Source organism: Agelaius tricolor, unplaced genomic scaffold (assembly GCF_023055355.1).
Source record: "Agelaius tricolor isolate 1412-34295 unplaced genomic scaffold, bAgeTri1.0.p SCAF_2, whole genome shotgun sequence".
Classification (NCBI taxonomy): Eukaryota; Metazoa; Chordata; class Aves; order Passeriformes; family Icteridae; genus Agelaius; species Agelaius tricolor.
The window spans coordinates 81,787,451-81,811,593 of NW_027269262.1; the positions used below are offsets into that span (position 1 = coordinate 81,787,451).

A 24,143-nucleotide genomic window follows, 5' to 3' on the forward strand; every position below is an offset into this window, starting at 1 on the left:
CTGTAAAGGTAATTTGGGTTCTGTTACAGTTAATAGGGTGGATTTTCATATTTCCTTGTCAGTTACTAAGACCTATCATTTTAAATGCTGATTCAGGCTTTAAACAAATGCCTAGAGTTTCACCAGCAGGGCATATATGAATAGCACATTTCAGTTTCTGCAATAACAATGCTTAAACCATGTTAGTCCTTCTGGTGTTTTTTTTAAAGGCAAGTGAATTTTGACTGTAGTGGACTTGATTTTACACTAAAGCTTACTGATTTCAGTAAACCATTAGGCACACAAAATATCCCTAAGAAGGGAAAATCCAGGGTGAAGAATTATCATCTTATTCTATTGTTATCCATGTAAGTTTTAAAGAGTATTTCTTTAAATCCAATAGCTGACATAATATATACAATAAATATATTTTTTCCAAGTTAATACTACTTGCTCAGTACTAGCATTAATGACAATTACATGCTACATGTTTGAATTTTGAGTTAGGATTAACTCTTTCCTGGATCAGTGTTGTGGGTTGACCTTGGCTGGATGTCAGGTCTCACCAAGCCACTCTATAAATCCCCTTCCCAGCAGACCAAGGGAGAGAGAATAAGACTGAAAACAACTAGCAGGTTTAAAGGAAAAAAAAAGTCAAGCAAAACTTTGTCTGTACATAAACAAAGGGAACAGTTAATCTCTACTTCCCATCAGTGAGCAATGTTCAGACACTTCCCAAGAAGCAGGGCCTCAGCACACATAGCAGTTGCTCCAAGAGGCAAACACTGTAGGATAAAAAATACCCCTCATTTCTCCTGTCTCCCTTAGTTTTTATATCTGTGCTGCCATCATATGGTATGTAATATCTCTTTGGCTAATTTGAGTCAGGTGTCCTGGTTCTGTCCCCTCCCCCAGGACCTTGCCCACTCCCAGCCCTTGTTAACACTGCTGTGTTATCAACACCTTTCCAGCTACCAATGCAAAGCACACTGTGAGGGCTGCTAAAGAAAAACGAACTCTATCTCAGTCAGACCCAATACAGTCAGAAATGTGAGCAATTCAGGAGTCTCTTTTGGAAGACTCTGATTGTACATGGCCCTGGAGAGATGAGAAGTCCAGGAAGTAAATTTAATTTTCAGGGATCACAACTTCAAGAAAGTAATGGTCCATGCCAATGATCAGACTATCAAGCAAAGACCCTGCCCAGATGAACAAGGAGCTGCTGATAAAACTTGAACATTAAAAAAAAAGAAAAACTCAAGGGGTTGAAGCAAGGTCAGATGTTCGAGGAGGAATACAAACACTTGAACTGCACTGAAAAGATGAGGCTAGAAAAGTCAAAATCCATGTAAGATTGAATCTGGGGTGAAGTCTCTACAGAAAAATAAATTCAGAGAAACATGAATTAATAAATTTCTTTTTAACTACCGTCTTTACCAGTAAACCAATCTTGAACAATCCTGGAACCCTGAGACCAGCAGAAAAGTCTAGAGTAAGGACGACTTAGAGGAGGACTAGGAGCACTTAGACAAACTGAGCAAACCCATGGGACATGATGGAGTGCATGGGAGGTCAGTTACCCTTGGCAGGTTGTGACTGCTGAGGGAGGTTCCCAAGGGCTGGGAAAAGACAACAACACTTCTATCTTCAGGAAAAGCAAGGAGAAGGATTAAGAGAACTAAAAGCCAGTTGGTCTCACCTCTCTACCTGCAAAGGTGATAGAGGAAATAGTCCTGGTCACCGTCTGCAAATATTGGAGATGATCAAGATGATTAAAAGTAGAGAGTTGGCACTGTTCAGCCAAGGGAAAGAAAGGCAAGGCAAGGCAAGGGATAAAAACTGTAAGGGAGGCAGGAAGCTGGGTCTGGTTGCTCAAAGAGGTTGTGGGTTCTCCATCCCCATAGAAGTTCAAAACCTGATTATACATGGACCACAGCGATCTGGCCATCCTGTCTGAAAAAGGACTGTACTGGATCATTGGCAAAGGCTTCTAGCCTCAGTTATTTTCTAATTTTGTGATAGGAATTAGGATACTGTTCATAATCTAATGCTATTTAAATTATACCAGTTTGGGTTTTTTTTAAACAGGCAGATGTAAATTCTATACATATTTATTTCTTAATCTAAAGATGAAACTAAAATTTCTTTGATGAATTTTTTAACTAGCAATCTATTTTTGGACAATTACATCTGTTTTTAGATGCTTTCCAAACTCTTTGAAAGTGTCCAGATGTTACAGTGATGAAGGCCATAGAAACATCTAGATATTTAGAGGCATGGAAAGTCTGCTTATCTAGCTATTGCCTGTTTAAAAGGGAGCTTTCTTGTGCTGACATAATTTGAATTAATGAATTCCCTCACTGTCCTAAATTATTGGCTATATTAACATTACAATTTACTTGGAATTTTAAAATTTAAAAAAATCACACAAATGGAAATGTATAAAAAACCCCTTAAAATGAATTTTGTTTATTTTTTTCAGAAATGCATAAATCATTAACTATCAAAATTTCAGGAGAAAGTGTTTTTTGAACAATCTTGCATTGTTTATCTTGTAAAATAAAAGACAACTAAATGTGTAAGTAAAATATTAAACCACAAAACACAGGGAAAATTGTATTTTATTTTTAAATAGTATTGCTACAAAACATTGAACGCCAAGATGAGCATAAATTCAGAAATAATTTGCTCAACTTTAGATGTCAAAAGTCTAAAGGACATCTTTGGACAGATGATTTTCAGTTGACAGGGGACAGCAGATGATTGAGTCATTATTCAGAGAATGCTTATCCATCCATCATTAGAGAAAAAAAAAGTCACACCCAAATTCTTCAGTTGAAGTGATTTGATCTTTATTTGAACTGGATAATAGTTTTCAATTATTTGTTTCCCAAAGGCAGACTATACTGAATACTTACATAATATTTTATCAACATTTGCTAATTTAAAAGGTGGTTTGCACACCAAAGAAAAGAACACCAAATGAAGAATGAACACCAAATGAAACCACTACCAAAGGAAGTAGACAACAATGAGCACCAGAAAACACAGGACTAATGAACTGTTTTTTTTTCTAATAATCTGAATTTCCTTTCTCACAACATTCTGTCAACTAGTTAGGTATCAGTCACTATACCTTTCAACATTTTGCAGTTTAATAAATCAAAAGTATCCTGGCACACAAAAAGGAAGGAGAATGATCTAGATTATTTCTTCCCTAGGGGCTGCAACATATTCCTGCTTAATTTGAGAAAGCAGCTTGACTCATGTAAATTGCTCATAAAAGGCTCAAAAACACTTACTTGAGCTTTCTGCTGTTCCATGTTAACCCCTTTCTGGCAGTAATTCCTCTTTAACTCTTCTTTTGATGTCTCAGTCACTTAAAATCTCTTTAAAATATATTTTATCTCAAGTCAATGAAAACTTTTGGTTATGTTCTTATATTTTTGTTTGTATTTTATTAGGAAATGCACAAATGATAATGAAAAAAAAAAGTTGCCAAAAATTATACGTGGACCTTTCTCATTCCAAAGTGGCTGATTTTAGGTCATGCATTAGTTCACCTTCTTCAATGTTAAACTTTTAGATCAAAGGATTCCCAGGACAAAACCAGAGGAAAAACCAATATTGAAATACTTACAAAACATATAAAAAAGACCTGGAATTTTACTCATATATGGTAAAACTGTGGATAAATAGCTTATTTATTTATTTTGTAACCCATTAAAATACAAATATAGCTTAACAAGTCAATTTTTACAGTTTTCCCAGTATACAGCTCTTGATAACAGCTATGTGTACTTGTTACAGGAGCCTCAGCTCTTGCCTGAATTTTCTATACATATTTGAAGCTTAATTGAAAATGGGAAATAGCAGTGGAAGTCACAAGTAACTTTTCTTGTCTCAATGGCAAAATGAAATTCACTGAGTACGAAAAAAGATTTGATAAAAATCAAAATATGACAGAAAAAATTAACTGGATTAAAAGCTTGTTTGTCATCTTTAGCAACAGCAAGAGAAGACTTGAATCCAGACAAATATTATTTTGAAAATAATCAGAACTATTAAAAACGTCAATGATTTATTTTCTGGAAATTGAAGGAGAAATTCAGCATCTCTCTTATACTTGCTCTTAAAATATGGACAAGAATCTTTGGAAGTGTCTCAGAAAAACTTTTGTTTCAAATTTTTATAAATATAACATTCAGTCTTTTCCTTCAAAAAGAGGCTTTTAAAAACGGAAACAAATATATGATAAGATCATGAGTAAGGAACATGGAATTGCCTTTAAAAAAAAATCAGTCAAAAAAAAGTCAACAATTTGAAGACAATTCAGTTTTAATATACAATTTTTAAAGCTTTAAGGATGTATAATCATTGAAAGAAATGGAGGTGAGAGCTTCATCTTCTATAACTAAAACTACCAAATGAAGGTACTGCAGAACTTTTGACAGACAACCAGAACCTAGTAGGAACACATTGGAATATTTATTCCAAAATATCTAACCTGGATAATGAACAAGAAATGCTTCAATTTATTTTTAGTTGTTCCAATACATAAAAATATCTGGCTGCTTCCACCTTTATATATGTATAGTTCCTAAGTCATTTTCCCCTCCACTGCTTATAGTGTTGCATATAAATGTTTTCTAGGTACTAGGGTCAGAACTAACCCAAAAATTTATTTTTCTTTTTTTTTTTTTTCCCACTGATTACTTGTATTGAAAGGGAAAACACCTTTAATTCAAATGGGCTATGCAACCTTGCATTGAGTTGCTCCACTAGAATGACTTTAAAAATAAAGATTTTTTGTGATTCAATAGATGTATTCTAAAAATTGTTTGTTGCCTTCAATCAGTTGCTCATTTATTTCAAAAAAGCAAAGATGTATGGAATGTTACTATTCTTAAAAAAAGGGGAAACATTCCAAGGTAAGTTACTTTCCAAGTAAAAGTTACAGAGGTTTATCAACAAAATGAATTAATAAAGCACAGTCTATAATGATATGCCTGGAATTATAAAGGAGAAAATTGCACTGAGAACTTAGATGTGTGGTGGAGGGCACAAAATTTGAAAGTAGAAAATAATTCAATAGCAGTAAAATTGTTTTGTTCTATAGTTATTAGAATCCTTTAATGATTATATGTATTTGTAAGGCTTCTGTACCTTCATTGTCACTTTTAGATGTACTTTCATCCATTTACTGTACTTTTAATGGTGTGAAAAATAACCTACATTCAGCACCAGGAGAGGTGATGTAGTTATTTTTAAAACCATATATTAATATATATTTTGTTCTCTCTCTTTTTTTTCTCCTTTCTTATTCTATTCCATGTGTTTGGCTTTGTGTTTTTTTGTCTTGGCTACTGGTGCCTATTCCTTCTTTTCCTTTCTATTTGGTCAGTTGTTTTTGGCCAGTTTGTGTTTTTCCAGACATCACTCCATGATGTTGTTGAAGTATATGATGGCCCAGCTCTTCAGTCATCTTTGTTATCCTCTCTCTCAGGATCTCATTCAGGTATCATTTAATAGAACTCTCAGTATATTGTTATTTACTTTTTTAAAATCAATCTAGAAAGAAAATATAGTCCAAAAAAATAAAGAGAGAAAAAGGATTGTCGTATTTGCTTGAATTCATCTCAAGCAAATATATGAAATCCACATTTTGAACTAAACAGTTCAAAATCTTTGCATTGATGAATGAAATGGAGTATAATTGCTTTTTTTTTGCCTTTTTAAAAATTTTGATATTTAGCTAATATTTTGGATATTTAGGACTTCTTACTCTGTGCCTTTTTTGGCTTTATCTGAAATAGGTAGCACATATTCTAAAGGGAAAGCAAGGCATATTCGTACCAAAGTAAAATTAAATAGATTAGTTACATGTTGAGTCTATTTAAAGAGGTTGGGGGCTTGGGGATTTTTTTGTTTGTTTGTTTGTTTTTTCCCATTTTTGTTTAGGTTTTCTGTGGGTTTTTGTTTGTTTTTTTTTTTTTTTGAGGGGAGTCTGTTGTGGTGTGGGTATTTGTTGGTTTTGTTGTCATTGGTTCATTGGTTTGGGGTTTTTTTTGAGGGGGGTTGTTTTTTTGATTTTGGTAAAGGAAAAAAGCAACAAATATTCTTAGTAACTAAGATGAGTTTTAACTCCCCTTTCCTAGAATGACATAATACTCTCAACAAAAAATATTAAAATTGCATATATCTTGCAAAGTTTACTGAAGCAGAATGGGGTTTGGAGAGTATTATTTCTATCTGCAGAGATGTTGACAGGTGTTTTCTTTGGTAAAAAGTGGCTATGATAACTTTGTATTTTCATTGTTTGAGTAGGCGAATCCCTTCCATTAAGCTCGGGGAACCAGATCACAGTCAGATTTACCTCAGTTGGACCAGTAACAGCTAAAGGATTTCATTTTGTTTATCAAGGTGAGACAACCTAGGGAAATGTGTACATTTATTCTGTTCATCATAGTTTGTAAATCATCAGAGAGGAACAGACTGAGAATGAAGAGGAAACTAATAGCCTTTTAACTACAGAAAATTGTCACTATTTCTACATGTTTTGAAAAATGTTAGAAACTATTCTTTTATCTGTATTTTAAAGCTGAAATCAAATACTTAAGTAACATAAGAGGGGTTCTAAATTTAAGAAGAGAGTTACACAAAACTGCTGTTTTTGTTTGCTAATCTGATTGACAAATATTAGACCCATCTGGATGCTCTAACTGCTTTATCTCCCAATTTAAATATGAATAGCTGTAAATGTTATTACCTGTGGATTAAAAATGATCTTACTGTTATTAAGATATTTTTCTTGGTTTACATTATTTGCCTGTTTATGGGTCAAGTGGAAAATTTTATATACCAACACTTGCAATTGCAATTCACTCTTTCATTATATATAAATCCTCATCTGACAGTCAGAACACACATTTAGAAAACCACATGAATAAATGTAAATATCTGACACAAAATTTTATTTTGAAACCCTGTATTAGTTAAGTATCTCATGGTAGTATTTCTTATAAGTGTCATTTTTGATAGGTTTACATGTGGATTTTATGCATTACTTCCAATCTCGGCAAGGATATCAGTGCTATGCTCTCCTAAATAGTAACTCAGACATCAAAAGTGAGCAATCTCTATTGTGAAGATTCATTTGGGGATTATGGAAATGTTCTCAGCTGGGAAATAGCTGAAAGTTTCTTATAGACATTTTAAATATTTGTGATTCAATATCTGTATTCCCTCACCAAATTGAAAATTAAGAATCCACAATTCTTTGTATATTCACAGCTGTTCCAAGAACAAGTGCAACACAGTGTAGCTCTGTGCCTGAACCAAGATTTGGGAAAAGGATTGGAAATGAATTTGCAGTTGGTTCACTGGTTCTTTTTGAGTGCAATCCAGGCTATATCCTCCATGGGTCAACAGCAATTAGATGTGATACAGTACCAAATGCATTGGCACAATGGAATGATTCACTCCCTACATGTATTGGTGAGTTCCTAAGGCTTATTAATATAAATAATTACTGCTTAAAGTGTGGACTAGTCTCCTGTTGAATATGTTTATTGTTTGTCATTGGTATAGTATTTTATTCTTGCTTACTTTATTTTACTTCCTTTTTTATTCAAGATTAAGTTTTATTCTCCTTTCTATTCTAACCTTTCTATTCTATTTCTATTGTAACCCTGCTGTGAACTTTCACAAGTTTCATGAACATGCTCTGCTGCCATATTTAATGTGATAGCTTCTCTTACATTAACATCCCTGGAAGTTCCTCTTCTGAGTATCTCTCTTTAATCAAGAATCAGAAATATTAGTTTGTGCCATGACTTCTTGCAAGACTAAGATGCTTTTACACTGCAGATGTCTAACAAGATATTGCAAGCTTTTAGGAAGAACACTACTATATTAAAGATTTAGAAATACTTACATTAATATTTTGTTACTTGTCAGGAAAACGCCAGTAGCTTTTCAGATCAGAAAACATACTTTTTCTGGTTCTAGTCACTTTGAGATTAAATTCTCAAATTTAAATTCATAAATTAACATGCATCCATTGATATTTATAAACTGACTTGGACCAACTGGAAATCTAGTAATTGTAATGAAATTCCCCACTTTACTTTTCCTGATAGGGAACAGAAGGTTTTATAAAAAATATCATAACCCATTGCAAAAATGGCATTATTGTACTGACTCCAGCAGAATACATAAACACAGGTTTAGGTGAGTAGATGAAAAGAAAAGAAAGAACATGTTTTCATTAGGCTGATGTTTCATCTGCCATGCTAACCAGCTGATGATGCCCAGTAGAGTATGAGTGGTTTTTAGTAAATTATAAGATTATCTCCAAAATATCAAAATCCTGATAGAGATCAAGGCTAAGTATAAATGGGGTACTATTGATAAAATATGATTAATCAAGTTTTAAACAAATAATGTTGCTTTAGACTGTTTCAGGCATAGCAACAGAACCACAATTTCTATATCAATAAGAAGGTGAAGTATATAGCTCTATCTTTTTTAGTTTCATAGATTACAGTTTAATCAGTAGAATTGGACTACTTTTCCCCTTGAATTACATTCCCTTTGGTTTTTTTCAGTTATAACGACTTGACTAAGTGTTGAAATCATTCTTTTGGACATCTATTACAATGCATTATTGCTATTTTAATACATTATTTAGTCTATGAAGAGAAAGCTATCTGTGTCTAGACAAGCTCAGTTGAGGAACAGTTACAGTCTACCTTCTGTGTGAAAATTCCTGTGTCAATAAAGGTGATAAAACACCTATGAGATTAAACTAAACCAGTTTAATAATTGAAGGGGTAGACGTGACCATATTAAATTGCCTTAATTCTAGTGAGTGTTTTAATATTACATATTCAGATATAAGACATATAATCATTGAATCATAGAATCATTAGGGTCAGAAAAGACATCCAAGATCATCGAGTTCAACCTTTGATCAAACCTCACCATATCATCTACAGCACAGCACAAAGTGCCACGTCCACTCTTTTCTTGGACACTTACAGGGATGATGACTCCACCACTTCCCTGGGAAGCACATTTTAATGCTTAACCACCCCTCCTGTGAAGAACTTCACCTGCTGTCCAATCTGAACCTCCCCTGGCACAGACTGAGACAATGTCCTTGCCTTACTTGCATGGGAGGAGAGCCCAACTCCCACCTGGCTACAACCTCCTTTCAGATTGTAGAGTGATAAGATCTCCCTGAGCCTTCTTTACCCCAGGCTGAACAGCCCCAGCTCCCTCAGCCACTCTGATGTTGTACTCTCTAGAGCCTCTGCCAGCTTTGTTGCCTCTTTTTGGACTTACTGCAGCACTTCAAGGTCATTCTTGTAGTACGGGGCTCAAAAATTAACACAACACTCAAGGTGCAGCCTGGCATCAACCATTCCATTTGGTCATCCTTTTATGAGTAATTGTGTAAAGACTTTCAGTGGCAATAGCTTTTAATTTATCCATGTAGTTCCAAACAGATTCAATTAATTTTATGCCACGCAACATGTAGCTACAATACTTATTATTAAGATAAGTTTCATTCTATCTATTTTCTAAATCCTCATATTTGCAGCTCCTGAAGTCCCTTCAGTACTTTGTGTCATGGTTTGATGCTGGCGCAATGCCAGTGCCCCCATGAAAATACACTCTCCCTGGTTTCTGCCGTGAGATGTGACCAGGAATAAGCAAAGCAGGCCCCCACTTAGAAATAAAGAAAAGAAAACTTTATTAACTACACCACAACTATATGTAAAAAGGAACACACAGGAAAAATTAAAACCTTACAAATACATTTCCTCCTCCCCCCACCAAATTTCCAATATGTCTATCCCCCAAATTTCAACTCTCGGTCCAGCACCACCCTTCCGACAACCAATCCTCAGTTCATTAAGAGGAGAGGAGTCCTTCTTGTGCCATAGGCTTCCTCTGGAAACAACGTTGAAACCTTGTGTGTTTTCATGTCACTTGTGGCACTGCCTGGAGAACATCTGCCATCGTGACCTCTTCCTTTCATGTCCAGTGCTCTCACCACTGCACATGGACCAGAGCTGCTCCTAGGGTCATCTTTTAAGGATGCTTTGTCCTGTTCCAAAAAGAGCGCAGTCTCACTTTTGGGACACCTGTCCCCCCCAAATTTCATCCCCTTGGGCCGAGGGGTACCAACACTGAACCCTCTTGGCTCTGAGTCATTGCCTCCCCCTGGATGCAGTCTCTGTGTCACAGGAAACATGGTTCTGTCCATGGCTATAAAAGAAGAGTCCAGTTAAAACCACTCCACCATCCCTTACCTAAGATTCTTCTCTCCTGACATCTTTCACTTGCCCAGACCTTCATCACACTTGCCCATTTCCTTCTTCATCTTCCACTCTATCTCTCTTTTAGGAAAGGTTAATGTTCTGTAAAGTTTTCATTGTCCAAAAAAGGGTTAAAAATTTGGGGTCTGCCCACCCGCAGAGTCCCACAAGTGGCACCGTCTTGCTGCCCCTCTCTCTTCTCCGCAAGCCGCAAGCCGGGCTGTGCTGCCAGGACATGATATCAAATTTCAAGGCGGCACAGGCTCTCTCTCTCTCTCTCCCTCTCTGTCTCCTGGCGGGGGCTGCTCGATGCCTCCTGGTGCTTCTCTCTCTTCCACCCTTCCACCCCCGGGGTCAGGCCTACCTCTCCCGGCCTCATGGCTTTTCCCCTCCCCTGCCCAGCCAGCAGCTGGGCCGGGGGAGGCCTGACTTGCTTCCCTCACAGAAACCAAGAGGGCTTCCCCCGGGAGTGCTCTGCTTTTAACCCCTGTGTTCTCAGAGGTGTATCCAATGTCCCCACTGGCCACACCAGGTGCCAATATTCAAATCTGAACACCCATTGTTGTGACCACAGCATCCCAGAAAACCCACTTCCTCTCAAACCACGACACTTAGTGATGTTGCATAGAAGTGGTGCATTAGCTTTTAATGGACTTGATAAACCATCTCATCAATCTTTTCCTTCAACTTCAAAAATACCAACAGAATATCCATATGCAGATTAAAATGTAATATTATTTGTCTCTGTTAGAGCCTCTAATGATATAGACAAGATGTATTCAAGTTGAACATTCAAAAGAGAAACTTGATGGTACTTAATGTGTCTGTCCTGTTTCATGCATAACGCTTTTATTAATCCATGAACAGATGTGATGAATGTAGTCTTGCAAGGATCTTGTAAATTCTTTACTGATGCAGTAGATGCACAGACTGTGATGAAATAACTCACACAAGCACACAACAGTCAAGGAGTTGAGACTGGTGTTATTAATTATTTAGAGGAGCAATATTAGAAAGAATGAATGAAAAAATATTAGAAAGAAAGAAGAAACAATGCTATCTTTTTTGTGACACTTTTTATCTTTTATAGTTATACAATACTTTATAGTTATACAATACAATACAAAGTATGAGTTTTTCATACGTCAACCTAAGCCTTAAAAAATGCTTTATTTTTGTAAGATTACCAGGAGATAATAGAATGGATTTCACTCTGTAAAGGTCAAATAAACAAGGGGAATATTAGAATGATTCTGTCAGGTAGGAAACTGACATAATTCTAATTTTCTTCTACTCCTTTTTTGGTCAGATAAAGGAAGAGTTTTGAGATATAAAATTTTATTTTCCTGAGGCATATAGGTATTTTTTAATGTAGCATCAATTTAATATGTTTCCAGCCATAGTACAAGCTTTTATAATAAGTCTTCTCATTCTAAGCTTTATACTTCTTTTCTTCCCTTATGCATTTCCTTTCAGTGCCCTGTGGTGGTATTTTAACAAAGCGCAAAGGGACCATTTTATCTCCTGGTTATCCTGAGCCTTATGACAACAATCTGAATTGTGTGTGGAAGATCACAGTACCAGAGGGAGCTGGGATTCAAGTAAGTTTACTTGCTATTTGCTTGCTACCATCATATTTAGAACTGTTTTTCCTTATGCAAAAGATGAAAAGATCATCTATCTGTACAATATTTCTAGCTCATTAGTGATTCTGAAAATTGACTTTACTGCACATCTTTTTAATTATGCAGTGATTGAAAGTTATGGGATTCTTAAAAATCTTAAAATATGCACTTGTAGCCTTTTACTTAGAAGAATATCACCATAACTTCCAAATGTATTTCAATAAATCAGTGACTCCTTATAAGCCAAGGGAAATAGAGAGCCTTCCTAGGAATTCTTTTTTGCTCTCCCCAGATTTATATGTCTCCTTTTGCACAGTGAAATTAAGTGAGTTGCTTTCAAGGACAAGTTATATTATATATGTTATCCTAGAAACTCTGCTATTTACTCTATGTTTATGGAAGTTCACTGTGATGTAAAGATGCTTCATTATGTTTCAATGTGAGATGGGAATTTATTCTTTTAAATAGTTTCAGAGTTGTTGCTAACTTACATAGATTAAGAACCTCATAGAACACACAGTAGGAAAGCATCCATTAAGCTTAGTCATGTCTATCTCTAGAGTTCACTAAAGAAACTGACAGAAATCTGGTTATTGGACCGGAAGTTGAATTTAATAAATTAGAACTTCTAAGCATCATCTGAACAAATTCCTAGCAAAATGCACATCAAGAAATCATGGTAAAAAGTTTTCTATGTCTATCCTAGTTCAAAATATAACTGCTGTAGAAAATGAATAAAGAGCTCAGTTTATGTAGGTAAAGACTTAATAAAGAAAATATGAAAAACTCTTCACAGTGCTTTAAAGCTTTTTTCAAGTTTCATTACAAAGTTTTCAATAATATTCAACAGCCTAAATCAGCTTTGAGATTGATTTTGAGAAACACTACTTGATTTAAAGAGTTGACTAGGACAGCTGACAGGATACTTTGTTCTGTGTATTTCTTATACTAGGAAGATAGTTCAGAGGATTTAAATTAGGCAGTAACTGTCCTCCTGACTTAGGCCACCACTGTTGCTTTTTGAAAGTGCTTATCTCTTATCACAGGCTGCATTTTTCAGAATCATTAATGAGGTTATTAAATTAATAACTTTGATTTCAATTTAGGTGTTTACTCTTCATGATATTCTTTTGCCTCAGAGTTGTAATAAACAAAAAGATATATTTACTGTCTCAAAGTATCTGAAGCATGCTAACAGTGAGGGCCTCTTCACTGCTTCACTTAAGAAAAAGAAATCTGTTTACTATTGTATCTGACCAATTCCTACAAAAATAGGTGCAGTATTTGAGGCCCCCATCCAAGAAATAGATAGCCAAACTGAACATTTATTTCATGTAGAACAAGGTCCAAGTCATCTATTTCACATAGAAAAATGGCTTCATGATTTATTTTACTGGAACTAGTGTTTATTTCTTCTGTTGCAATTATTTCATTCTGGGGGGAAAAAATTGAGGCAAAAGAAGTATTATTCTCTAACTTAATGACTAAGGCACCCCTTTTTGAGGGTGGTTGGGATTTCATCATGCCTCTGTCTCTTTTAAAGCTTTTCAGTAAACAGTTAAAACAAACAGAAGGCTAACGCCAGAAACTCTCCCCTACTAATCAGGAACAAGAATCTGATATTTCTCTACTTTGTAAGGTGTGATTTCACTATATGAGAACAGGTATGGCCTCCTGCTTGCAGTTTATCTCCTTACCACTTTGCATCTCCATATGAGTGGAAGAATATTTTCCCCTCTGGAAGAAAGGAAGTGACTATTCTGCCTTTTGTTCGTAGCATGCTAGTGACTGCCCCTCCTCAGGAGATGAGTTGGTGATGAAGGTAATCAAACACAGCGGTTTTCTCTTACCTGGAGGCAGAATTTAAAATGGCAAAATAGATGAAGCATCGTGCATCCCTGTGGGACTAGTTTAGAGAAAATAGAGAGAAAAAACCTTCATGTATTGAAAATACCATGTTTCATCTTCTCCTCAATGTCCTCCAAAAAAGAGAAGCATATTCTATACCCATCTGATTTTCATGGCTATGTGACTCTTGACAGAGGTAATATGTGGTTGTCACTAAAGGTTACAGGATTCATAGTTTGAATTGGCAATCAAACAAAAAATAGTTGCCATTTTATTCACTTAATGATGATTTTCCATTCTCTTTGACAAGGGGAGCAAGACAACTTTTCATGACTGAGAGAAACAGAGGCTACAATTTAGAGTCATCTTTGAGCTTGAATAAAGAGGGGAAGAAATTTATGTTCTTTGCCTCACATTTTTCTTCATAGGTGCAAGTGGTGAGTTTTGCCACAGAACACAACTGGGATTCCTTAGACTTTTATGATGGTGCTGACAACAATGCTCCAAGGCTTGGAAGTTATTCAGGTGACTGAGAAGATTTTACAATAAATGGTTCACAGATTCAACTCTTTACTGTAAACGCACAGCTGTTTCTGTGTGTGTAAGCATGCTTGAGCATAGTATGTGTGCTTGTTTCTCTTAGCAATAGGTAATACTAGTTCTGTTTTAATCAGTCATCACTTAGCAGACTTTCATAAACCTGTAAATTTTAAAATGTTAGAAATGAAATAACACTCAGAGGCTTCCAAACTAGACCTCTCTTAATCCAATTCTTTTCTCAGACTTGTAGCTGGGTCCAAAAATACAGACCTCAAAAATAGATGTCTCTTGCTATTGTATATGAAAAAAGGATGCATTCTTTATCCTTATTTTAGACAAAGAAGACAGTTCTTTTTGCTTTACTTTTCCTTATTATCTTTTATTTTCTTTCATTATAATAAATACGTGTGTATTCTAAGAGATCAGAGGTATCCATATTATCTTGACTAGTGCTTAAACACAAATAAATAGTCCATCACATTTCTAAGAACAGTCCAGCAACATATTTTCAGAGCTGCTTGATATATTATTTTGACATAATAAATAAACATAACGTGACTGTTATGTTTAGAATCATCCTGGAGACACTATTTGCTCTTGCTTTTAAAAAGACCCTAGTGAATATTTCTCCTTTTGTAGATAAAAGCAAGTAATATAAATTTATATTAGCCTTTCCTTGCCTATTGTTCATGTCTCTGATATTGTGGTGCACTGAGAATGCAATAAAACTTTTATAGGCACAGGTATTTGATAGCATCCATGATGACAGAATATTATGGAATTGGTTATGTGATCTATCTCCTGCTCCCACCCTCTCCCCCCTCCCTCTTTCTCTTTTTCTCTCCTTAATTCTGTTTATATGCACACACAGACATCACACCCTTATGTCTACATTTATGTCACTTTCTGTGCTTTTCAATAATATTTTGAATTCTCTTTTCAGGAACAACCATACCTCCACTTCTAAACAGCACATCAAATAATTTGTACCTCAATTTTCAGTCTGATATCAGTGTTTCAGCTGCTGGATTTCACCTTGAGTATACAGGTAATTCAGAAATGTTCAATTAATAACGAGCACTTGCTGGTTCCAGGCATCACTTCTACCTAAACTATACAAGAAAGGAATATTTATTCCTATTACACATAATGAGCTACATACTGTAACTTCAAAGTCATTTTTTAAAATTCTGATTTAAATCCAAGTGAGCAAATTCAGGCCTGAAAACTGTACTATAAGGACTGTGAAATTTAGTTTGTCTTGCTTTCATCCTTAAATTCCTTTTGCTCTCTGAAAAACTTTCTGAACCTACAGCAGACAGAAATAAATGCAGATATGTTCATGTGGCAATCCTAATCCATTGTGTCCAGTGCAGCCCTGGTCTCTTCCCACAGATGCCACCCTTGCAGCTCCACACCCCAGCACTCTCTGCCAAAATCTACAAATTATGCTCAATACAATAACATATGTACTGTACAGTATGTATGTGTAGGATACAACTAGTCACCCTTGGCAAAGAGGAGAGATGGAATAATCTGAAAATAGCAGTTGTGCATCTTAAGTGAGAAATGCCTGCAGGTTGGTGAGAACACTGAATTATTTTAAATGGTTTTTATTATTGCTGAGTACACCTCCAGTGGAAAAGGCTGTAGTTATAAACATACTTTCTGTCTGAATGACTTTGTCTCAGATGACTGACAGGAATTCTGGCAATCACCAGCTGTGTGGTTCCCTCTGCTTATATTGGTTCTGGTGTCTGATCTGCATAATTGTGTCACAGTTATTTCTTGTCAGTTTTACCATATGCAAATCCCATGCTCTGGTTGTCTGATTAGCCAGTTGGAGAACACAGCCTAGCAAAATTACAGCCTGATTGCTTGTCTATAACTAAACATTAATTATAGGTAGAATTATCCTGCCATTTCCTTGAAATGCAGATAGTCTCTCAGCCGCTTACAATTTCAGATGAGAAAAAACATCAGGAAGTTATGAAAATGAAATAAAATTAGACTGAATCCAGTGAAATTGAAAAGGCACCTTTGTATTCCCACATGTCCAAATAATATGTGTAATATGTACTGCCCATGTACAACTTCCACCTTTAAAAAAGGAAAAGATTAACGGTACACTACTTAAAGTGTTGGTCCATGTCAAGAACAATAACCAAATATGTGTGTATGGATTTATACAGGGATGTATGTATGAATCTGAACAAAAGCAATATTTTCTGTGTGTACATTCACAGAAAATTATTTATTCAGGAAATAATACTGATGTCTCTCAGTAGATAGCCAATTAACCAGTAGCTCAGTGAAATATACTGCTTTGCAAGATAAATGATTAATTTACTTTTCTTGTGTAAGTGATAGAGATATGTGATTAAAACATCATTCAGTCTCTTGTGGTTTAATCCAGACAGCAACTAACCACATAAAGCTGCTTGCTCACTTCCCTCTCCAAGTAGGATGGGGAACAGATTTGGAAAAAAAGTCAAATTTGTGGGCTGACATAAAAATGGTTTAATAGAACAGAAAAGGAAGGGGAAATAATAATGATATGCAAATAAAACAAATAAAAATATTGAAATAAAATATACGAAAACAGATGATGCACAATGCAGTTGTTCACCACCCACTGACTGATACCCAGACAGTTCACAAACAGCCATCCCCAGCCAGTTTTCCCCTTAGTTTATATGCTGAGCATGGGGTCATATGGTATGGAATTTGTTCAGTTGGGGTCAGCTGTCCTGAAACCTTATAGTTAGTTGCTTAGTGTGGATTTCGAGTCCTAGGCTCCAGCTGTTTTGCTGCTGGAATCCATGACTCTTACTCCTCCATTATTCTCTAAGAAACACATAGTCTCTATTACCTGTGAAAGTTTATGATTTTTTTTCCCATCTTTTGTTCAATTGTTCTTCAATAAGAGACTGTGGAAAATTCTGTACTGAGCTGAATCATGAATTTGGTATGGGAGATTAAGCTAAAGGACAACACTTTGTCATCATTGCTAGGAAGAAAGACAACAGAAACTCTGCTTGTGTATCTTTTGGATTTTTGTCTCTTGCACTTTTCTACAACAAATAGAATATTTGCTTGCAATTCCAGAACTCAAAAAACTGCTGTATTTATGAAGAAATTTCGCTAGAAAGAAGGGGATACAGAGTTGCTCTCTTCAATTGTCCTGGTCATATCTGACTCTCAGACAGCAGTTCCTGCTCTAAAAGTTGTGATTATGTTTATAAAGATAGTTAGTAAATGGAAAGTAATGGCCAAATTTTAATGTCAGTGTTTCATAAATTTATTTCATTTCATTGGAGCACATGCTGGCCAAGGACATAATGAGGAGTCAGCTGAATTAAAGTCTCAGTCTTTGAAATATTAGGGCATGGTTCTCATGCAGAATCACATCAGAGTTGAAAACTTATATTAAGTCTTATATCAAGTGAGCTTGCCATAAAGATTGATTTTGTCCAATTTTTAGTGTGTCTTCCAAGTCTATTTCACCTATTCTAGGAGGCACAAGTCTGAGAGGAAGTATGCCCCATTTGCCAAAATGATTACTTTTTCATTTCAGCAAGAGATTTCTCTAAGAAGGCTTCATTCTGTTTCATTTCCAATATCTCTTTTCATCCCTCCTGAGTAGTTTGTTGTCCTGTCTGCTAGGGATTATCTTTTGAGCTTCTGAAAAATCCAAATGAGAATATGAAAGTAAAAGAAAACAAAAGGAACTTTATTTGTTGAAGAAATATTTTAACACAAGTAAATGATACTTTGACATAAAGAATTAAGTTTTCATGTTCTGAAACGGAATACTGTTCTTATCTATAATGTTTTTTCTATAATATTTTTACTTCTCTTTTGAATTCTTAAATTGTTATTTTATCCATAAAGTTCATTTTCTGTATTCCATTGGACATCTTAAATACAAATATATATATTGCATTGAAAATGCATTATATCACCTGAACTTTTCCAACAAAGAATGCCACAGAATGATTTGTTAAACATTTCCATAATGTTTTTATATTTTTACACCACTATAAAATTTTTGATTTATTGCTCATTTTCTCTAACTAAAGTTTTGTATTATCGAAAATCTCATTGGTAGGTTTTTGTATTGAGCGTCACAGGAGCTGCTGGAGAAGGGCAAGACAGCATCAAATAGCTTCTTTTTCTTTATACACAATTCTTCTTATCTGAAAAGCAGAAGATACTGAAAGTATGTTTTCAATGAATGCCTATGTTAAAATCTCTTTTTATTACCATTGGCTATGAAAGTTAAATAATTTAACACAATTTACTCTGAGAGTAGTATAAGGTAGTTCAAGAAAGTATTCATGCACCACAAATAAATCAATAATGAACAGACTGCAGTTTAATATATTTATGAGCACATTTTTATGACCTGAATAAATATCACAACACTCCAAAGACACAAGCTCTGAACTAGTCCTCAGCTGGGAAGATGTCAAAATTTGTTTGAGTTTTTGAAAGGTATTGTAGGCATTCAGACTATATTATTTTCCCAAATATTATTTGGTTAGTTGAAGTGAGAGACAATAGGATAAATACCTGTGAATGTGGTTTGGGCTGCTTAGATAGCCTGAGAAAGGCATTTAGATGAAGTCATTTGCCTTTGCATGGCCTGACTGTTCACAGAGTTAGGTTATGCACTTCAGCTGAAGGTTCAGTTTTTGGAAACTAAAACCTGCTAATTCTTAGTTTAACTGTTCAAATCTGATAATAAGCAATCATCTGTGAAAGCCAAGCACACTTGTTATTTTGCATTTGTACTTTGTACATTTCCTGGATCACATTCTAGATGTCTGAAGTGTAAAAAGTGGATCTAGGTCCATCATTCACTTTCAAAACAAGTTCTTTGCTCTTCTCTAGTTGGAGAACAGAAAATAAAATTTGAAGACTAAAAATTTTTGTTAGCTTTCATCTTTCATATTGTATAAAAATGCACTTTTTTAAGGTGGTAGATTTTATTAGTGAGAATCTTATGTGAAGTGATCAGTTACTTTAGTAAGTTTTAAAACAGGCAGATTTTGATAGTGTTCTCAGGTAGTAGGTGGCCATAATTGAATTCCACAATGTTTCTCTATTATCCTGTGCACTGATGACCAGTTGTGTAATAGTCCTTACTTCACAACTAGGCTTTAATTCCCACATTAGGCAAAGAAATCAACTCAGTTGATTATACTTTCTTACCTTCCTGGACCTTCCTGGATAGATGCAAGGAAAAAAAATTTCTCTTTTTGATGACCATGAAAAAAAACATGTGGCATCTTGTCAAACAAGCTTCCATTGCAATCAGAAATTCAAAATATCAGTGTTATAGCTCTATAGGTACTTCTTTAAACATAACCGATTAGATGAAGTCGGATGCAAATGTTTGTTCTGTGTGTGTGTCTGTCTGTCTGTCTGTGTGTGTAAATGAATGAAGGAGTTGAGTCAGACTTGTGGAGGATGGAATGCTGGAGAGCACTTTTACTTTGCACTGTTCTTCCAGTGTTTTGCAGTTGATGTATTGTTGGCCAGCCTCCCCTAGAACACATGCTGGTAAAGCATAGCAGAGGTGTTCCTAGTGTGAATGATAAAGGCTGTAATTACAAGTAAGACTGGAGGTAGAAATGAAAAAGTCTGTGCCAGGAGATAGTGGGATTTTAGAACTGAGACTGCAGGTTGGAAGGTGTTTGTTGCCACACCAATCCTTTTCCTTTACTCAGGAAAGAATATTTTTTTCTCCTTATATACAGTAGTTCTGAAATAATATGCTACTTGTCCACAGACAACTGCTGTTTCCCAAGAGCAACCAAAAGGTTATCAACACTATGGGCCTATGTGTACACTGTACACAGTCCTATGCAAATCTAAAAAACAATTTTATGTTCATTAAAATGACTAAACGTCTCTATTTTTCTCAGCTATAGGTTTGGACTCTTGTCCTGAACCGCAGACCCCAAGTAACGGTATCAAAATTGGAGACAGATACATGGTTGGAGATGTGGTGTCTTTCCAGTGTGACCAGGGTTATTCTCTACAGGTGAGCCAAATTTCCTATTTCAAATGGTGCCTTTCAGCTCTTTAACATGGTTATGTTTGGGCCTGTCAGTACAAAATGGACACTGAGCTCTTCAGGAATTGTGTACACATGATAAGTTTACAGGACTGTTTTCTTATCTACCAGATAGTGAATTAGAAACTACCAAAAATTCCATCACAAGTGTATGGCTTTGTGCTTCTTCTGCATTAGTGATTATAGGTTGTTATGTATTGTTGATAGCTTCTTTGATAGTTATAGCTGGACAACTGTGGCAAAATTAAGTTAAAATAACTTGATGAACAATTAACAGTATTTCTCTATGCACAGGAGGAAAAAGAAAGTAAGTAAAGAGGGGAACTAAGAATAATTAAAGGGAAAGAAATAATTGCTTTTCTTAGTAAATCAGATAGCGTCAGTTGTTTTCTTGCAGTAATTTCTTAGGGTTTTTTTCTCCAAAATGTTTACCAAATAGGGGTGTATTTTTGCCAAGTAAATTTCCAATGTCCTTGCACTAACAAAAGGTATATCCAGGGGAAATGTAGTGATTGTAAATCACCAGTAGGAACTTGTCTGCCTATAGGAAAGAAGATCAAAAACTTGTACAGTTATGCCATAGAATCAGATCCAAAACCAAGTATTGTTTTTACTTAAGACTCCCCAAAAAGAGTTTGTTAATTCTACAGTCTTCCTTTATCTAGGTCTTTGAGAGCCAAAAGGACAGAAAATGATTACATTACCCAAGCACTGAAAAAAAGAAAAGTCTTATAGGGAGAAAATAATTTCTGCCTATAACAGCACATTATGAACTGCTAATGGAGTTTTGGAAACTTTTGGGGCAAAATAGCAAAATATGCCAGAATGACCAAAATGCCATTAATATCAGTCTCACCTATAAAGTGTTGGTGTCAGAATAACTAAATGAAGTCTTAAAAATGCTAATAATTTCAAATATTTATTTTACATAATTCTGTGAAAACCTAGATAGAGGGTTTCTATGTGCTGCATCAAAAATAGAAACTGAATTATATTCTTTGACAAAAAAAAAAGGCCTAGTTTATGTATAGTGATCGAAATAAAGTAGTCCTGTCTGCTTCCAGATTTCAATTGCTGTTTCAATTTGGGACCTGTATCCCAATCAATTCTCCTTCAAGATAGAATTCCTAGTCATGCCAGCAGAGTTCTAGCATTTCAAGAACAGATAAAACACATGTTCTGTGATTGCAACTCTGAGAATGACTATTGAAGTTTTCTTCTTATGTTGCCTGGTTTTAACTGGCCACTCTTGGAAACAGCCTGAGAAATATTTTTTGCTTCTTTGCTTTAATTCCTACCTTAAATATAAGTGAAGGTGAACAGATACGCCACAGTAAAGGCTGAAATAAAGAAAGAAAAAGTATAGAAAATAAAGAATTTAAGAGCATAGACTGTGCAAACACCCATGTAAAGTTTCTTCCCATCATACAGTTTTTCTGACTTTTGCAGTCTGACTAGTTGGTTTTGGAAGATATCCCAAGTACAGTTTTCTCTTAAGATTTTCCATTTTTGTTTGCTTTCTCTGGAAGCCAGTTATAATTACACGAGGCTGATGAACAACACAGAGGGTGTGTCTATGATGAGTTTAGAATGTAAAGTCACCACTTACATAATGTATATGTTATGTAAAGTTTCATCATGTTCAACACCTGATGGGCATCCATACTATGCAAACATTGCTTCAGTTAGACCTGTAGTTTCCAGACCCTTGGTTTACACTGAAACAAGCATATGATTCAGCTGGAGTCTGTAAGTAAAAGAAATAATATTAATAGACACCATCATGTAGTGAGCTAACAGTCACGGTCTTCTCTGCTCTGTTGAGGGCATGATACAACTCACACTGTACAATGTAAATATAATACCTTTTTGTTTTTGTGCATTTTGATGATGTTTTAAATTATACATTCTTTTTATTGAAATACTAATGTGCTGTATATCGTATATTTTTAATATGAATTAGAAAATATTGTGTCATTTTAGGGACATTCACATATCACCTGTATGCCTGGACCAGTAAGAAGATGGAATTATCCCATTCCAATATGTTTAGGTATGTTCAGCTTAAATCATTTTTCTTAAATATACCAGAATAAGGAAACCAGAAAATTAAAAAATAATAGACACATGTAGTGGAAAGAATTGGGAGAACTGGAAGAACTTAATTAAATGTGAAAATGGTCAAATTAAATTAGAGATTTTCAAAGGCTGCTGAACAGCAATGTTGGCAAATCTTTCCTGAAATGTCCAAGCAATAAAAGGACAACACATTGTCCCTTTCAACCCAAATTGTTCTATAATGTGATTCTATGTGTTCTAGTCAGATATATCATCAATTCATTATCAGGGATGATACTTCCAGAGACTTCTCCAACATAGCTAATTTATTTAGGATTCATTTCCCCAGAAGAGTAATGGCAATTGCAGATGATAGGAATAACATTATATTTTCATCTCTAATGAATTCAACATAAGCATGTCTACTGAATTTCAGAAGATACATGACTTTTCAAGTTAAATTATACATATGTCCATAATATTATTGGGAAAAGCACTGAAAACCTATCAGAAACCAAAATGAAACCTGTGAAGTGTGTTTAAATATATTCTTTTTATATGATAAATAAATGTGAGGAATGTAAAACTCCTGCTAGTTGTAAGCTTTTTCACTGCATATAAATGCCTTTTTGTTTGGGTTCTCTAACAATAAATGTTATCTGGATTTGTAATCTTGAATGTATGGAAAGCAGGATGCTGTAGATCTCATTAAAGATTTTTTTGCTTTGCTTTTCTTCCAGACAGTTAATGTATATCCTCTTGAGCTGCTTCACATAATCCTGTTCTTAATCCTGTGGGGTGTTAAAACCTCCTGTGAGGTACTGAGCTCCCTCAGCTTAGAATTTATAAATATTCAACAAGATTGAGATATTTGTAAGAATTTTTTCAAGAGTTAGTGTTCAGTTTTTGTCATTATGCATTAGCATATAGTTAGGAAGTCTGATATTATACTTGCACTGCTCTTGGTAAATTCTGAAGATAAAGATGCTGTGCTAAAATTTTGGTGACCTTTTTTTCATATATTTTTCCTTTTTTTTCAAGTAATGATTTTTTCTTGTGTTTCAAATACTGTAGCAAATTTTACTTGGACAAAACTTCTAAACAAAATTCTGTTTATCATAATTTCCAGCTTTAAATGTAATATGGATGTCTAAGTAATTTTATTTACTGTTGTCATGCTTGAAAACAAAAATAAAATTAAGATATTCATTTAGCTCAATTTCTGGAAGTATATATATGTTTACTTTTCTAAGTTTGTTTATCTCATTTTTAGAACAAAAGGATACAAATGCAGTTTTTAAAAGGCCTCTTGAATAGCTTATAGTACAAAGTCTTTTTATAATACGTTATCTTATATTATTCAGGTGCTCCTTTACAAACAAGCACAATTGTGTCAGCCCTGCTATCAGCTGGCGTGTGCTGCTTGCCTGTCACAAGGACAGTTCTGGTAGACAAATTGCAGAGTAAGCATTAGGGAAATGATGCTGGTGGAAGCACAAGTCTTATGTGGAGTGGCTGAGGGAGCTGGGGGTGTTTAGCCTGGATAAAAAGGAGGTTCAGGGAGATGTTGTCACTCTCTACAGCTCCCTGAAAGGAGGCTGTAGCCAGGTGGGGTTGATCTCTTCTCCCAGGCAGCCACTGTCAGGATGAGGGGACAGAGCCTCAAGATGCACCTGGGAG

At 35.1% G+C, this 24,143-nt stretch overlaps 1 protein-coding gene across 3 annotated transcripts in view; it reads left to right on the forward strand.

Moving 5' to 3' along the window:
• The window catches only part of CSMD3 (CUB and Sushi multiple domains 3), a 592,443-nt gene that overhangs the window by 470,290 nt on the left and 98,010 nt on the right, over window positions 1–24,143 (forward strand). For all 3 annotated transcript variants that reach the window (XM_071421704.1, XM_071421705.1, XM_071421706.1), the window contains 8 exons: window positions 5,384–5,497; window positions 6,307–6,402; window positions 7,273–7,476; window positions 11,784–11,908; window positions 14,209–14,305; window positions 15,264–15,368; window positions 20,254–20,372; window positions 22,389–22,458. In XM_071421704.1, the coding sequence (XP_071277805.1) occupies window positions 5,384–5,497; window positions 6,307–6,402; window positions 7,273–7,476; window positions 11,784–11,908; window positions 14,209–14,305; window positions 15,264–15,368; window positions 20,254–20,372; window positions 22,389–22,458 (930 nt within the window). The remainder of the gene's footprint in view (window positions 1–5,383; window positions 5,498–6,306; window positions 6,403–7,272; window positions 7,477–11,783; window positions 11,909–14,208; window positions 14,306–15,263; window positions 15,369–20,253; window positions 20,373–22,388; window positions 22,459–24,143) is intronic.